At 36.9% G+C, this 17,788-nt stretch overlaps 5 protein-coding genes across 5 annotated transcripts; all 5 read left to right on the top strand. All coding sequences in view use genetic code 12, as the record gives it.

Moving 5' to 3' along the window:
* Positions 1-129: 129 nt before the first annotated feature.
* On the top strand, positions 130-4,301 carry SPAPADRAFT_65362 (uncharacterized protein; the record flags this gene model as incomplete). Its single annotated transcript, XM_007373722.1, has 1 exon — positions 130-4,301. One exon carries the CDS (start codon positions 184-186, stop codon positions 2,677-2,679), a length of 2,496 nt encoding a protein of 831 aa, XP_007373784.1.
* Positions 4,302-5,347: 1,046 nt separating this feature from the next.
* On the top strand, positions 5,348-6,463 carry GLN1 (glutamate--ammonia ligase; the record flags this gene model as incomplete). The annotated part of the gene is made up of 1 exon (XM_007373721.1): positions 5,348-6,463. The coding sequence occupies one exon, from the start codon at positions 5,348-5,350 to the stop codon at positions 6,461-6,463; it is 1,116 nt and encodes a 371-aa protein (XP_007373783.1).
* Positions 6,464-9,145: 2,682 nt separating this feature from the next.
* Positions 9,146-10,736, top strand: VMA13 (H(+)-transporting V1 sector ATPase subunit H; the record flags this gene model as incomplete). The annotated part of the gene is made up of 2 exons (XM_007373720.1): positions 9,146-9,209; positions 9,266-10,736. 2 exons carry the CDS (start codon positions 9,195-9,197, stop codon positions 10,685-10,687), a joined length of 1,437 nt encoding a protein of 478 aa, XP_007373782.1.
* Positions 10,737-10,792: 56 nt separating this feature from the next.
* Positions 10,793-14,898, top strand: SPAPADRAFT_65359 (uncharacterized protein; the record flags this gene model as incomplete). Its single annotated transcript, XM_007373719.1, has 1 exon — positions 10,793-14,898. The coding sequence occupies one exon, from the start codon at positions 10,828-10,830 to the stop codon at positions 14,722-14,724; it is 3,897 nt and encodes a 1,298-aa protein (XP_007373781.1).
* Positions 14,899-15,089: 191 nt separating this feature from the next.
* Positions 15,090-17,732, top strand: SPAPADRAFT_49259 (uncharacterized protein; the record flags this gene model as incomplete). Its single annotated transcript, XM_007373718.1, has 1 exon — positions 15,090-17,732. One exon carries the CDS (start codon positions 15,090-15,092, stop codon positions 17,730-17,732), a length of 2,643 nt encoding a protein of 880 aa, XP_007373780.1.
* Between the last annotated feature and the right edge of the window lie 56 nt (positions 17,733-17,788).

Genomic DNA, 17,788 nt, shown 5'->3' with positions numbered 1-17,788 from the left:
TGCTATTCGATGATCTTGTTGGGGTATCAACACCGCTAAGTTACAACGTGTAACCTTAGTATATATGGCGGTTGTAATTTAGTATACAGGAAAAAAACATCCATTCCAAAAATTACAGCACTTAAAACCATCATTGAATTTTCAAAACATCAACCAAGGGTTCAAATTTTTACCGCTAACAAAATGAATTACAAATTCACGTGGGTAGCTACGGTTCTAAGCATATATGTGTTTTACGCTTGGACTTTTGTATGTCCGTTGAATGCCCCTTCTTCATTGTCCGTCAACGGAGATCTCCCACCTGTTAGCTATCATTTTTGTACCGTAAGTAATGGATACCTTAAGCCAATATATCAAGAGCAAGTGATACCCTTGTATCAAAGCAAGGTTGTTCCTGTGTTTAGCTCAGTGAATGAACAGTTTGGTGTTGTGAGCAAAGTTACGACTGTGGTTAAATTTGTGGAAACTGTTGATGCCAAATTTAACATTAGCGGACTGATTGGTCCAGTTGCTGAAAAGGCAGCTGTTTTGATTAAGCAATTTTTAGAAAAGTACATCATCCCTTATGTGGAAAAACTGTCTGAGATTTCTAAACAGAAGTTTGATTTGTATTACAATATCGTCAAGAATTTTGTTGTTTTCACCTGGGATCAACTTTTGGAAACTCTTCAAACATCTGTACTTCCTTATTTCACACCATTAGTTCGTTCCTTCACCTCATTAGAAGTGGTTCAATGGGCAATTGATTGGTATTATAGATTATTTAACCAAGTGGTAAATTCAAAACATGCCGCAAAACTTCAAGAGAAATCCTCCTTTTTGAAGAATGAGTTCAACAATTTGTTCAAGTTCGAAGAGTTTTACCCTAGAATTCCCAAGACAAGAAATGCCCTTCAAGTGGTTAAGGATATCTTGAGTAATATAGGTGGTACTAATGCCAATGAAGAATCGGATGAGTCCGATGTTGAAACTGTTTATCTCACATCGACTGTCCGGGTGACTCAAAGCAACTCGGTGGCTACTGAAGATCCGGTTATTGCCCAACTTCAACTGGAAATATTGTATTGGGAAAACAAAGTCAACAAGACTGTGGAATTAGCCATGAATAACCTTGAAGTTGAGATGAAGCCGCTTATTGATGCTCTCATTGAAAAAATTAAGCCAAATATTTCACAACAACTCCAAGATTTACAAAGGGGACATCATTTACAATATCAAACATTGAATAAGAAGATTAGTGAGATTAACAGAGACTATGAAAAGATTAAGGAGACGAATGATACCACCATTGAAACCATCACTCGTCAAGAAATCCGTGATGATATTGCTGCAAGCTACAAATTAGCCGAGGACACCAGTGAATCTGTTCAAAAGATCCTTATTGACAGTCATCAATACATCCTTGAAGAGTATTTTAGAATCACTCAACAAACTATTGACGTATTGGAAACATTCAGCGAAACAACTATGGCGCAATTCCTGAAACGGTTAGGGAAAATGATCCATGATTTGGAACTTGATGATGATCAAATAAGTTGGGCTATTTGGAAGAGGTTTCATGTCGTCAAGGAGTCTTTGTTTGAATTCAGGGATTTTATTCTTGATTCGGCAAATGAATACAAAAACACCAATAGTAAAGATGATAAAGTGATTGGAATGAAGGTGTGGAATGAATATTTAAGAAATGTTGAATTCCATTTGAATTTCTTGTTGCGTGACAATGCCGATTATTTGCAATTGATGAGAGCCAAGGCTAATATTGCCTTTCAAATGAGAGAAGGGTTAGTGTATGACTTGAAAAAGGAAGAAGCCCGTGAACAAGAAGAGCAGGAAAAGAAAGAGCAAGCTAGAAAGGAAACTTTAAAAAAAATAGAAGAAAGAATGGAGAAGGAGAAGCAAGAAAAAGAAATTGCCAGAAAGGCAAAGGCTGAAAAAGAAAGGATTAAAGTACAGCAATTAGAGGATGAACTCTGGGAAGAAATAGTTGGCGAGAAGAAGAGGGCCGAAGCTCGTATTTCTAGCGAATTGACTGAAGAAACTGACAATTCAGAAACTAAGCAACTTGAGTACTCCCAAGAGAAATCTTCTAGGGAACAATCAAGTGAGCAAGTAACCGTTCAAAGCACCCCTCAACAAACTGAACCATTACATACTGCAATTGAAGAGTCGTTATTTGTTGAAGAAAGTGAATCTCCAGATTCACCTGAATTTCTGCTGTCTGAAATTGAAAGTCGAGAAATCACCACCATAGAAACTTCGCTTGAATCAATAGAAGATATTGTTGAGAGCTCTATTTCTCTACTAGAATCAAGCACCGCTTCTGAAGTATTAGAATCCACTATTGGTTCAGAAACTAGTTCTGCTGAAGAATCATCTGAAGTGATAATTGAAAATACACCTTCAGATGATTCGTCCTTAATTGAATCCTCATATACTGGTTCTATTTCAGAAGTTTCGGAATCACCAATTAGCTCTGAAATTGAACTGTCGGAATTATCAGAGACAACTACCTCAGGGCTCCTAGTTAGCTCTGAAATTAAAGTTTCGGAATCAACATTGGAATCAGGACCAGAAACTTCAGAACTTTCTGTTTCTTCTTCAGCGGATGACAATGAAACAAATACTTTGTCAGAACCCAAATTGAATGAAACATTCATAGAGCTGTTAAGTGAAAGTTGAGCTCCTCAAACTAGCAACCGATCTACTTCCTTGGCAGAAGAACTAAATAATACCATAATGGTTATCTAACTAAACAAGATTTAGTTTTTTATTAATTGATAATATAAAATAATGCCCAGATATTGTGGCTCAAAGAAATTTTTATATATACGAGTGTACTTTACAGGCGAGATAGTGCCTTAATAAACTATATAGATATGTATTCATAGACAATATATAATTTCAAATGAGGCTCAATTGTGCAGGATTCAATATGATTCCTTGGCCGGTTTTAAAGCGCAATGTTTCATTTTCCTGACGCCTGTAGCTTTGCTATTTTTAGAAAGAAACAGCTATTGGAGGTGGCTAATTAAGCTCCAGCTAGTACTAACCACTTGAAAGAAAAAGACTGAATACAAAACCAGGCACTCACGCCATTTTGTTCTGCAAACTAGAAGGTCGAATACTGGAAAATGGTAAATGAACTAAAGTTTCCGGTTTAAATGCGGAGTTATTACATACCCTGCCAAGCATGGTCGTGGTTCGATACTAATCGCCCGTCGTCCGTTCGTACTTTGTTTCTCCAGATTTAAGAGGTTTTGGCTTGTTTATTATTTTTGGAGATAAAGAACAATACATTTCGTGGGGACGTTATCTAATTTTTCGCAATCACTAATAAATCGTAATCGAAGGAATTTCTTTCGTACTTATCTCGTTAAACATATCAAAAGAAACTCTGGGACAAACAAGTCCGATGATAGCCTTTAACTTAGTAACTTCTTCAGACTTTGTAATCTAATTAATACGATTGAACCATCGTTGTAGCCGCTTTGATGTCCTAGATAAGTGAGGTAGTGCAATTCATACCAAAAAAAAAAGCTGGAAAAAAATCCGTTTCTTTTGAGAGGTTTTTGATTGGTGTCTGATAACATCCCCTGAAAAATTCGTTGGGGTAGCTAGAGCTACCCCTCGAGGGGTACTGCAAAAAGATGAGAATGAGGCTATCATGGAACTACTTACGAACCTCCCCCCTCCCCCTAGTCATTAATATTATTCTGCTAGATAATTAAGCATGAAATATTAGTCGACGAATCAGCGAATAGCATTTCGAGCAGGCGTAATCAATGCATATTGTCTTATTTGCTTTTCAAATGTATTGTGTGTGTATGTTGATAAGAACTAAGACATTCTGCTGCAAGTGAACAATTTTTTTCTGATAAGGAAAAAAAAATGTGTTGATCGTTCTCCACCCCCCCCCCCTCCAATTACCTATGCATACGATAAGGTAACAAGCTGTGGTCGGTGATTAGAGAGGTGGGTGCCTGAATAGGGTCTCCGCTAGCTAATTATCAAATCACAACCTCGCAATACCAGTGTCCTATAAATTGGGATCCACTCAACCGGCTCATTACCAGTTTAATTTACTTCGTCTACTGGACGACAAAATGTGGCAATTTTAAAGACGCCGGGACTTCAATAAGCCATTCCGAATAATTAAAGTCTATGTGATTTTGATGGGTTGATTTGCATATATGGTGGGTCGAAGATTCTGTAGCTTAATCCTTATTTTAAGGGCTAGCGGAGCTACCATTGTTTACTTTTTCTATTGTTTTGTCCCACAAATACATGAAACTGGAACTAGATTTTTTCACTGTACCATTGATTACGTCTTGCTAAGCTGTAAACCATATACCTATTCCCTTGCCGAGGAATATTGCAGTAAATTACAATAGCCTTAACGCATGGTACATTACATCATTACAGTACGCGTTATTGGATCTGAAAATGGTAAAAACAGCAAGAAAGTTTTCTCCCTAGAGCCGGTATACTGCATATAGGCTGAAAATTTTTTTTAAAAATGGTACAAAACTAGACTACTATCACATGAGTAATACCGTGGGGTGGAGGATCTAGACGTTCACCCCATTACCAATTGCATAGCATCATGAACTTTAAGTAATAACACCAGCATCCGAAATTGCCTGTTGTTTACTAGTTTATAAAGATTTGGAGTCATTACAAGTAGTCCCCTAACATTTCTTTTTTTTTTTTTTTGAATTACTCGTACTACAGTTGGGCTAGATCAGGCGCAGATTCCTCCCATCGCCGTTATCCAGATATTTTTGTTTTATTATTCGCTCTAGCTAGTTCGCTTATGTGAAACTTTTGTAATGTAAGACAATGCAGTCTGGATGCGGAAGATCAAGAGTGAAGTTCCGCTAATACATTGACAGGTTCAAAAGGATATAAGGTCAAGTCGCCCTTTAGCGGATTCGTAATCCCGGATATGCTATGTCATAACCCCTTCTTTTCTGGATTCAGGCAGCAAGAAAAAAGAAATTAGGGTAATTTTTTTATTGGTTCAGATAAAATATTTTTTATGATTACAACCTGAATTCACCTTTCTAATCGGGACATTTGTCTTATCAGGATATTTCCTGCATTCCAAAATTAAAAAAATAGTTGCATCGTTTTTTCCTGCCGCAAATTTTAAAGATATATAAGTATACCAAAATCTTCACGATTCGTTTATTTCCTTCACCTCTTTCTTTCCCTAAGTTATACATATTACTTCCATTGCTATTTAAGCAACAACTACTTTCAAATCAATCTTTATTTGGCTCATATTAATCGGTGATTAATATCATTGACCTATTTATTATAACATATACACACATACATTAACACAATGTCTATAAGTATTACTGAAAACACTGCTATTCTTTCCAAATACTTGGATTTACCTCAAAAGGGTAAGGTCTTGGCTGAGTACGTCTGGATTGATGCTGAAGGTAACACCAGATCCAAGTGTCGTACTCTTGCTAAGGCTCCTACCTCAGTTGACGACTTACCAGAATGGAACTATGATGGTTCTTCCACCGGTCAAGCTCCAGGTTACGATTCTGATGTCTACTTGAGACCAGTTGCATTTTACCCAGATCCATTCAGAAAGGGTGACAATGTTATTGTTTTAAACGAATGTTGGAACAATGACGGTACTCCAAACAAGTTTAATCACAGACACGAATGTGCCAAGTTGATGAAGGCTCATGCTTCAGAAGAAGTTTGGTTTGGTTTGGAACAAGAATACACTCTTTTTGACCAATATGATTACCCATATGGTTGGCCAAAGGGTGGTTTCCCAGCTCCTCAAGGTCCATTCTACTGTGGTGTTGGTACTGGTAAAGTTGTTGCTAGAGATGTTATTGAAGCTCATTACCGTGCTTGTCTTTATGCCGGTATTAACATTTCTGGTATTAATGCTGAAGTTATGCCTTCCCAATGGGAATTCCAAGTTGGTCCTTGTGAAGGTATAGAGATGGGTGATCAATTATGGGTTGCTCGTTATTTATTACAAAGAGTTGCTGAAGAATTTGGTGTCAAGATTTCATTACATCCAAAGCCATTGAAGGGTGATTGGAATGGTGCTGGTTGTCATACTAATGTTTCCACCAAGAACATGAGACTCCCAGGTGGTATGAAGGATATTGAAACTGCATTAAGTAAATTAGCCAAGAGACACAAGGAACACATGATGTTGTATGGTGCTGATAACGAACAAAGATTAACTGGTCGTCATGAAACTGCTTCTATTGAATCATTTAGTTCTGGTGTTGCTAACCGTGGTGCTTCTGTTAGAATCCCAAGACAAGTTGCTAAGGAAGGATATGGTTATTTTGAAGATAGAAGACCAGCTTCTAACATTGACCCATACTTGGTTACCGGTATTATGGTTGAAACCATTTGTGGTTCCATTCCAGATGCTGATATGGCCAAGGAATATCTTAGAGAAACTTCTGATTAAACTCTGTCCTAATATTGAAACACTTTTTTAGTTCGCTTCTGGTTTTTTTTAAATTTGTTTTTTATAACAAGAAAAGCATTAATTGTCTTTATTTTTCTATTTTTATGTACGATTGATTTTAATGAAATTATAAAACTCGGCCAATTTAGACCGAACCCTCCCCACATTTTGAATAATATTATAAACTTGTAGCATCTTTAGAAGCTATTATGGAAGCTCTACGACACGAAATGTCAGAGTGAGGACGCGATTTCCATTACACAGTATCAATAGATTCCTATAGAAGTGATTACTTCGAGGATATTCCTTCTAATAAGGCTACTAACGTCTTCGCAAGGCCCGTTCCAAAGTCTATTTAAAGCCTATCCAAGATCTACCCTGACTTACATGTTGCAAGATAGAATCTGATGCAGAGTACTAACTAATGCAAGACAATTCACAAGACTTGAAAGCATTCTTTGATGACGGGTTTAATGTACTAGAAATTGAGTTTTGAATCCTAATTGGGTAATTCCTAGAAATTTTCAAACTTAACCGCGCCTGGTGATGTACGCCAGGATCTGATTCTGTGTGAAACGAATTTCTTTTTTATTTTTTAGTTTTCTTTGTTTAATTTGTGTTAATTAGCGGAAGGCGGACCTGTATATTATGAAACGCATCTCAGGCAATGACTAATTTGGAAGGGTAATTTTAGTTTTTCGGGAAGATGTTCCTGTATGGGGGGGGCAATATAAGGATCTGGGCAACGGAAGTGCATCCTGTATATAACTCAAAATATTCAAAAAAGAGAGGTGTTTTCATATGCTGTGTTCACCCTTCCTTTGCAATCACCTGTCATTGGTGGTATGAGTCAAGAATGAATGATACTTGAATTATTTTAACTAACTAGTTTGTAGCTGGAAATTAGAGAATGTAAGTTGCTTTTCATCAACTAGTACAAATTTGTTTGCAGCGCCGTTAAATCTTTCTTTTAAGAGATAGAAAATGATGCTTGTAGTTATGCAAAAGAAGGTATAGGGATGTGAGAGGTTCCAGGATTATCCCCCAACAATGTCCCCCCTCCTTGCGGAACAAGCTTTCCTATTCCACAATTTTACACTGTGAAATGACGTGGATTTACTTTCTCGCTTGAATAGGAAAAAAAATTTTTTAACGGCTCTCGGGATCTCAATTCCTTAAACATAAACAAAAGACATCGCTCACAACTTATTGTTTCCATTCTATTTCTGGAAACAAGAGATCAATAAATACAAGCCATCTTTTGTATATAGACTCGGGTTGGATATCCGCTATAGTGTAATACCATTACAAAGGACAAACTTTATAGTGGAACTCTAAATCCGTTAATAATTGTCTAGTGTGATGCCCGTACCGTATACCTGGAAATAGTTTTGAACCACAGGTTAATCGTAAGATTCTTGTCTAATTTGACACCGCGCGCGTCGTTACACTCGCACAATTTAGCAATCAATTATAATCTAATTTAATAAAACTTTGATGTTGCTATTTTTAACTCGGATTAATGTTTGTAGACCACAAAACAAAAAAAAAGGCTCACGTTTTCCATCATGGGGCTATGTCAAGGTTAAGGTTTAGAAACAGTATTCTGCAGCACATTTCCTCTATTATTTTTAAACAAAAAGAATCATAAATGATCTCAAATTAGATTAGCGAACAACAATGTGCCTGGACGGTTGGCATTTCCCCTAAATTTTTGATTTGTTCGGAAATGGCAAGCATTGTGGTTAAAATTTTGCAGCTTTTTTGTGGAAAGTTGTCAAAACTTAGTTAGTTAAAATTGATAGTAGATCTGTGAATTTTATACCTTTCTTATAAATGAGATATCTTCTTCATCAAGTAAACACACACCTTCACCGTTTAAATCATTTATTGCAGAATATTTTCCAATTTTATCACAGTTTCTAAGGTTTTCAAATCACGTGATCACAACACAAAGACTTTTTAATTTAAGAACAAAATTTCGAAAATTCGCCGGTCTAGTATAGTGGTTAGTACAAGTCGTTGTGGCCGACTAAACCCAGGTTCGATTCCTGGGACCGGCATGTTTTTTTGTTGTTTTAATTGGCATATAAACATTTCTAATAAAAAGCGAGATGAGGTTTGCAGTAATATTCCGAATTACCCAACTTGTCAATTTTTTTTAGTTCTTGCAGCGCATCTAAAGCATGAATTTAAAGTTTTGAATTTCTTTTGTGGGTTTGATTGACAGAGAATCTAGAAAAAGCGGATGCTACCAAAAGTGGAAATGATGGGTTTCTTTTTACTTGTTAAAAGATGCTGATAATAGCTTCTATTCCAGAAGGGACTTTAATTGAGACATCATATATATATATGAGATAATCTATTGTTTTGAATAATTCAATTGTATCTTAGGAAAATAGAAATTCTAAATATTCTTGTTTGACCTGAAACATGTATAAATAATAGTTCTCTGTTACTAAGTATTAGAATTCATCTTATGAGTACAGAGTGTCACCAGAAAACGTTAAATGTGAAATACATCCAATTGACTATCATTTTGAAGCAACCAATCCAAAACAAGCATGTTTGTATGAGAGTAATATTTGCAACTAAGTATAGCATGGGGCTGGTCGTGCGCTACACAACAAATTCAGATTTAATTTTTCCCACAAGGGTGTCTTGGAAAACTAATGAGTTTATCAGATGAAACACTCTGCCTAATAGATTAACTGGTACAATCAATTGCATCATGACTAGTGAATTTGTATGTTTACCCTTGATTAATCAGTGATTATGAGATTCAATACTAACTCTTTTTAGACACCTTTAGTTATTGACAGTACCTTTTTTGCTGATTCCAAGAAAATCGTCAAGGAACGGATTATTCCTTGGGAAGGATTAGCTCGGTCAGGTGTTATTTCAGACGATGATGCTGGCCATATGAAGACCTTGGGAAAACAAGTACAAGAGAATAGAAATAAGACTGTTTTGGCCCAATTGGATTTATACAGCAATTCGATTTTAAACATATTGAACAGATTGAATGTTAATGAAAAGGAGGATATTGTCAAACATGTTTTGGCATTGACCAATGATTTGTTGTTGGAGATACCAGAATTTGTTGACACTCTTTTGAAGTTCTCTTCAATTGATAACTCATTGCCATATTACCCATTTATCAAGCATTTGGCTAACTCTGATAATTTTATCAAGACTTTAGGTTTATACAACCTTACCATCTTGTTAACCAAGGCATCCAAAGATAGTTCAATTAGTGCCAAGATTGATGATGAGATTATCATCAAGATATTTGATATCTTGTCTTCCCCTAACTTTATTGGTGGTATTGATTCCAATTACCAATTCATTGGTATTCAATTATTGCAAGAATTATTAATTGTCAAGCAGTTTAAAACAATCTACCAAAACAATAACCTTGTTTCCAACTTCAAACCAATCAACCAATTAATCACCAGACTGGCCACCCATCCAAATGCCACTGGATTACAACTTTCATACAACATTTTGTTAGCCACTTGGATATTGTCATTTAGCGCTCCAATTAACCGAGTTTTACTTACAAGCTTCCCGCAATTGGCTGGTTGTCTCTTTACTATTGCCAAGGATTCCATCAAGTTGAAAATTGTGAGAATTTCCGTGGGTATTTTAAAGAACTTTGTTGCTGTTTGTACCAATAGCCATGAGCAATTTAAGGTGATTAAATTGTTGTTATTCCATGATGCCTTGAACACAATTAGAACTTTGCAAGAAAGAAAGTTTGCTTCTAATGGAAGTGATGAAGAGTTGTCCAACGATTTAGCTTATTTGTCGGACAATTTACAAGAAGTTGTTACTTCCAAATTGACATCTTTTGATGAATACATGACTGGGTTAGAAAACCCAAAGCTTATCAGTTGGGCCTCGCCAACCCATAAATCGGTTGAATTTTGGTTAGAGAATTCTGGTAAGTTTAAAGATTCAAACTATAAGTTGATCAAGAGAATCTTTGAGATTTTGATTACAAACACCAGCGACAATTCCACCATAAATGTGATTTTATTGAACGATTTACAATTTTTGATTAAGAATTTAGGACAAGAATTAATAAGTTTCATCAACACCGAGAAAGGTGGACAGTACAAACTTTTGATTATGTCATATTTGGAAAACAATTATGGAAACAACGAATTGAAGTATGAAGCGTTGAAGACCATTCAATTGTTAGTTGGCCACACTTTTTAGATATTTCCTCTTTGTATAAAAAATTGTAAATCAAGATTATTCAATTTTTTAGACGCGTACAACAACAACAAAAAAAAACCCACACTTTCAGTAAGCAACAACAACAAATACAACATCACAAGTATGCATGCACACCCAGAATGGCACAAGATGATAATATGATATACAGGGAGAATCGACAGCAGACCTTTGAAGAGCCAATAGAACAATCATGGGGAGCTGTAGATTGGAAACAAGAACAAAACGAGGCATGGACTGACGAACTAGTCAATTCCGGATTCTATTATGCTCCTACATTAATGGACAAATCACGAGTGGTATGTGCTTACTGTAATGGTGAAGAAATACTAGATGAGATTGCAGATCCGCTAGATGTATGCCAAGTGCATGCCTCAAAAGGAGGCTGTTTATGGTCGCTTGCGCGGGTAGCAATGGTTGACAGTTTACGATACAAGACCAAACGACTGAATAAATCGTATTGGAAACGACAAAAACATACGATATTGAATGATCCATTGAGTGAAGAGGCTATTGATTTCAGAAAAGGGTTCTTCACCCAAACTTACCCCTTGGATATCGGGGATCAGCGACCTAATAGCAGATCGCTTTCTGAGGCTGGGTTCATATATTCTCCAAATCATGTCGGTGATGATCGAGTTGTCTGTATATATTGTGGATGTGCATTGGATTATTGGGAGAGCGGGGATGATCCTGTTGAAGAACATAAGAAGAATGAAACGTCATACTGCTACTTTTTAGATACGCATACCGAACAAAATAAGAAGAGGAGGCGACGGAAGAAAGCCCCTGTTGTTGAGGATAATTCACAAATAGAACTGAAAGAAGAATCAGTAGAGCCGTCTATTAAACAAATATCACCAGGATATATAGAAAAGGAGGAATTAGTGGAACTGATTAAACAAAGTTCACCAATTGTTATAGAAGACGAGGAAGAACCACAAAAAACACCACCGATTGAAGTTGACAATTATACCTTCGGAAAAGAAACAAAATCTCCATATACAGATCTAAACAACAGTTCAACAATTTTGCAAAGTCAAGCCACCTATAAGCTGAAAGCAGTCAAGAGAAGATTTAAAGAACGAGATCTTAATGTCGATGATCTTTCTAGTGACGATATAGCGAATGATTTCATCATGGCTGCTATTTTATCTCAAGATAAGGAACTTACACCAAAGAAGAAGAAAGCAAGGGAAGTTACTCCTCAAAGTATAGAAGATATTTCGGAAGAAGATCCTATAAGTTCATACAATACGAACAAAGATTTTCAAGAAGATCCCACAAGCACATTGAACACTGATAACGATTCTCAAGAAGAAGTGCCCATAAGTACCAATATTACCAAAAAAGAATCACAAGAAAATGGTTCCGTTAGCATCAAAAGTACACAGGAAAGTGGCATCAGTGTGGATCTGGAAAATTCAGTCAATTATTCGCCCGTTGAGCTTGAATTTGATTCTGAAGAAAGTCAAGAGGCACAACCAGTAGACCTGGCTAGTGAAGAAGAAGAAGAATCTCAATCAGAAGAATCTCAGGATGAATCTAGTCAAAGTGCAAGTGAAGACGAGGATGAAAGTGTCGAATCATCTATTATTGAAACTCAATCAGATGACGATTATGTAGAATCTGACGATTCTGAAGTCATTGAAATCGAGGAATCCACTCCTGAAAAGAAGTTGCACAAGAAAAAGATCATGGGAATATCACCTCGAAAGGAAGATGATCTTCTGGGTTCACGAACCAGGAGAAAGCGTTTACCTGAACCTGTAGAACCCGAGCCTAAAATTCCAAAGAAACAACAGAAGTTAAACTTGAAGAAATTACAGAGCGTGACTCGAAATGACATCGATACAAGTTTCGATAATATTGATTATGGGGAAGGCAATGTTGAACAATTGGAAAAGATTATAATAACTTCCCAGATTGAGCCTGAAAGATCACCTTCTGACAAAGTACCTAGAGAGAAAGACATACCCATTCCTAAAATATCACCTATTAAGTTTGCTGGTCAAAAGAGAACTACTAAACGGACTAGTATTGTTAAATCTCAACCTAGTATATTTGATGTTTCATTTGAAGCCCCCCCTAAAAGATTGACATTAGGTAGGATAGAGACACCAGAAGAGAAAGACGAAATGATTCTTGACAATCTTGAAGATAAGGACCAAAAAGCTTTGCAGGAGACCATTGAACATAAACCAGAACCCGTGATAGAAAAGCGAAGGACCAGGCAGCAATCAAAAGCCCAGAAAATAGTGAATGACGATATGTCAGCTGGAAAATCCAAATCTAATGAAAAAGAAAAGCCGAAAAGGTCTCAGAGGAATAATAAGAAGAAAGAGGAACCTAGAAACGAATCAGCAGAAATAGTGGATGAAAAAATATCGAATTCAGGCAAATCCATACTCAATGGCAACGAGGGTGGTAAAAAATCCAGACAGAATAAGAAGCAAGAAGAAGCATCTAACCATTCAGTAATATTGATGGAAGGAAAAGATGAAAATAGTTATGATAATACACAACAAGTGAAGAAGAAAGTGAGACAAAGCAAGGTTGAAAAGGATATAGAACTGGAAGTCGAAGAAGAACAGGAACCAGACGAACAACCGGAGGAAGAACACCCCAAAGAAGAAGAAATAGAGAATAATTCTAAAGACAAGGAAATTGAATCAGAACAGTTAGTACAGGTACGGAATTCCTTACCTCTGCCCAAGAAAGAAGTTTTGGAACTTCATAAACCAAGTAATGGGAAGTTGGACCATAGCATTAATTTACAGAGTCCAAAATCTTCGGATCATGTATCAGATTCTGAACAATTGGATGAAGTCTCAATCAAGGAGAAGTATATTGATGCATTTGAACCAGACCTTGATGACTCCGAGAGTGACAACGAGCAAGACTATGCTAATTATCTTCGAGATATCCAGGAAATCAGTGAAGACATTGACAAATTGTATGATGCCGATGGTAAGACTATCAATCTGATTTCTTTTGTTCAACGTGAGGAAAATGATAAGATGGATAAAGATCTAAGTAGTGATGAGTCAGAGAAACTGGAAGAGCCGGAACAAGAAAACACCAGTCCATCGTCCCCTAAGCCATCTAATGCTTTTGGCAATAGAAAGAGTCTGAGCATTATACCAGTTGATAAAGAAATGCAGGTATCAAGAGAAACCAGTATAGTTGTGAAAGAAATGTCATCTCCCCAGGCTCACTCTACCCTTGCAAAAATAGAGCCGAATAAGGAGACTATTGCAGACAAGGAAGATATACCAGAAGTTGATCACGAGAAGAATAGTGAATTGGAAGACTCTAAGCCAGAGGTTGACCAGCCAACTATAGAAATTGATCGTCCGAACAATAGTGTATCGCAAGACCCGAAGTCAGAAGAAGATATCCAAGAGAGACAGTCAAATGTAGAGGTTGATGATAACGAAAATAGTGTATTAGAGAACCCCAAAGAATTGCATACCCAAGAGAGACAGCCGAATGAAGGAAAGACCTCAAGGAAAGAATTAATTCTCCCTAAACTCCCGGGCAGTAATGAGCCTATCACTTCACCTTTGGCAATGTGTTCATCACCCATGCTAGGGTCAATACTGGCAACTAAGGACAATGACCCACTTTCAGAAGCGTCAGAAACACAAGTTCAAAAACCTCTAAACGATGGCAATGCTCTTAACTTGCAAGCAAATGGGCATAAGATGAAATGGGAAGCTAAACCTATCACCGAGATGCTTGCAAAAATGAGTTATTTACAAAGCAGTGCTGAAGAAGTCAAGAAGCTTGCTAATTCAAACTATGGACTTCATGACGATGTCAATGGGGATTTGACTAGGTTCATTAGTGAGATGCCAGAGGAAGAAGAAGGTATGACGATTAAAGAATGGATAGAACATTGCGCTAAAAATTGCTATGATATAGTAGTACAGAATGGGGATGAAACACGAGAATTCTTGAAAGAAGAGTACCTTCGTGCAATTGCTACCATCGAGGAACTTCCTACTGATGATTAAGAGAGTAATTACATGTACATTGGGCTAGATAATTAATAGACCGTAAATAATGTGTGGTTGGAAATTATTATTTATTTATTTAATTTTTTTTTTTATTTTTGTGTTTTGAGTTGCACTTGAGATTTGCCAGTCAACGCAGTCACAGCAGAAATAGAAATACCCACTTTCTCATATGCGCTGCTTATCACAGTCTCAGCCCTTTCTTTTCTGGTAGTCCCTTTTTTTACAACATCCAACCAATCACCGCAACAACAACACACACCTCACAGTGTTACTGATAGATTGTACTTCTATTAGTATTTTGCATTTATCAATCTGGCCAGAAGGGCAAACAACAAGAACCAACCAGGGGTGGAGATTACAACATGTCATTTTGGCCATTCACAAACGCATTGAGTAGCAACAACGTGCTACAGAAATTTATAGACTCCATCCAGGACTTCAGTGCAGTGCAAGTTGACGACTTCCTAGCGGATCCCATACTTCTGCAGGAACTCTTGAATGAGCTTAACAACGTCAAGGGGAACTACAATTCCAAATCCGGATCAAACTTCCAGTTCCTGCAATTGAACTCGAATGAGCCCCAGGATGCAACTAATAAAGCAAATGCAGGTTTGGACAATGCATCTTTGGGCTCATCATCTACCAACGAACCTACAACCACAGGAACCAAGGAAAGCAAGGGTACCAAACTAATAGAGCTCTTGATCCAACCTCATATTTTGAGTGGATTGATTGAATATTTAATAAAAAGCGTTGATTTCTTTCATGAACAGAGTCTCAAGGAAGAGGATAACTTGAAGAAGCTATTATCTGAAAACGGATCAAAGATAGATGTGGATGAAGTGGATGAACTTGACGAGGATAAGAAAGAGGAAGAGGACGAGGATGAAACTCCCGATGAAAAGTTCCGCCGTTGTGTTCAAACGGCATCTGATGTATTATCTATAGACTTGTGGATCATTCTGAATAGAATTATAGAAACTCCGGCCATCATGAGTAAATTATGGCTGATTTTACAAATGGACCATTTGCAAGAAAATTCCCCCACGGTGGCGTTTTTGGTTCGTATTTTGGATCAATTGATGGACACCAATAGTATAGAATTGTTGAACTTCGTTAGAAGACAGAAGGATTTGGTTGATTCGTTTCTCGGGAAAATCGAAATACCCATGTTGATGGATTTCTTTTTCCGAGTTATCCAAACCGACAAGGCCGATTCTCCTACTGGTATATTGGAAACAATCGCTCTGCAAGATATAATCATCAAATTGATAGAAATACTAAAACCACAGCCTTCTCAGTTTGCTCAAGAGTATAACATACCCAATCATGATTTATTTTTCAAGCAAACCGCAGCCACCGATTTCTTGAAAGCATTGGTGACAATTTCGTCCAATGCTGCTTTGGCAGTTGTGTTGGAGACAAATATAGGCCCAAATCAATTGACTCGAGAATTGGTGTCACCCAAGATCATCAACACCATGATTTCCGAGATTATGTTGGTTAAGGTCAAAGATGAAAACGGTAAAATGCAAACCAACAAGCATGGTATTAACAATTGTGTTAGTATCATCATAGAATTAATTCGAAAGAACAATTCCGATTATGATCTCAATTGTGGCAGTTATAGTTCCTTACTTCAAAATGGAGAAGGCGGACCAGGGGAAATTAATGCATATGTTATGTTTCAATGGTTGAAAGATTTTGAACAAAACCCTCCAGGACCAAGAGATCCAATATATTTAGGAGATATGTTGTCGATATTTTCCGACAATTTAGAAAAGTTTGAAGAATTGGTCAAGATGGAACCAATCCCCCCACAAAATGTTAAGACGGAGATATTGGGATTTACCAGATTCAAGGTGTCTGAATTAGTAGCGGAATTATTACACTGTTCCAATATGATTTTACTTAATTCAAAAAAGATTCGGAAAATTATTAGCATAAGAGATCAAGTAAGATTGCAACAACACAAACGCTTGAAAAAGGCCTTAGATGATCCAATTTCGTTTCCTGAAACCGACGATATGGCCATGCATGACGTTACGACTAGCTTGGATGATGTTTCGCTTGATGACATCCATTTTGAACTGGATCAACTTGATAAAAATAGTGATTATAAAAAACTCATTGAATCATTGGAAAATGCCGATGATTCCGAGGATGAAGAACCATCCATATCACCTGAGAATCCATTTGTATGTACCGAAAGAGATACCACAATAAGACTGAATCCATGTGTTGGTGATTATTTTAAAATTAAGTTGATTGATCTGGGAATCTTGCTTGAAATCGTCACCATGTTCACCAAATATCCCTGGAATAACTTCTTTCATAATGTTGTGTTTGACTTAATTCAACAGATATTCAATGGGAAACTCAATTCGTATAATTCTTTCCTAATTGTTGAGCTTTTCAAGGAAAACAAGTGTGATTTGACTGATCTCATAGTTTCTGCATATAAACAAGACAACAAGCCTAGACCAGGATACATGGGGCATCTCATATTAGTCAGTGAAGAAGTGGTCAAGTTTACTTCGTTATACAAGCCTGATTTAATTTCGCCCATTATTGTCAAGGCTATCCAATCCGATGGATGGACTTGGTTCATTAATGATATTTTGTTAAAAACTAGAGAAGTGTATAATGTGATCTTAGGAGCCGAGCAAGAAGAGGACGACGAGACGCAAGAATATGGATTTGATTCTTCTACGGTGGGATACTTGGACATGGAGGATCAACCTAAAAAGGCAATTATATTAGGAGATGCTACAAACCATGATGCATTCATTCAGGAGACACCTGAGGATGAAGATGATGTCATGGGAATCCCTGAGATTGAAGGTTCCAAAGATGCAAACACCGACAATAAAGAAGGCAGCGAGTATGCTGACACATATCAAGAAAACGATTTTTTAGATAATTTATCCGACTCGAGTTCAGACGAAGAAGAAACAGAAGAGCACGATAACGAATTGAGAAGAGTACCTAAGCACAGTCACTAAGTCGTCACCGGTTCACATGTTGTAATTAACTAAATTTGTATATTTAAATTAATTCT

This window comes from Spathaspora passalidarum, assembly GCF_000223485.1.
Source record: "Spathaspora passalidarum NRRL Y-27907 unplaced genomic scaffold SPAPAscaffold_2, whole genome shotgun sequence".
NCBI classification, from domain to species: domain Eukaryota; kingdom Fungi; phylum Ascomycota; class Pichiomycetes; order Serinales; family Debaryomycetaceae; genus Spathaspora; species Spathaspora passalidarum.
This window is presented reverse-complemented; position numbering and strand designations above follow the sequence as displayed.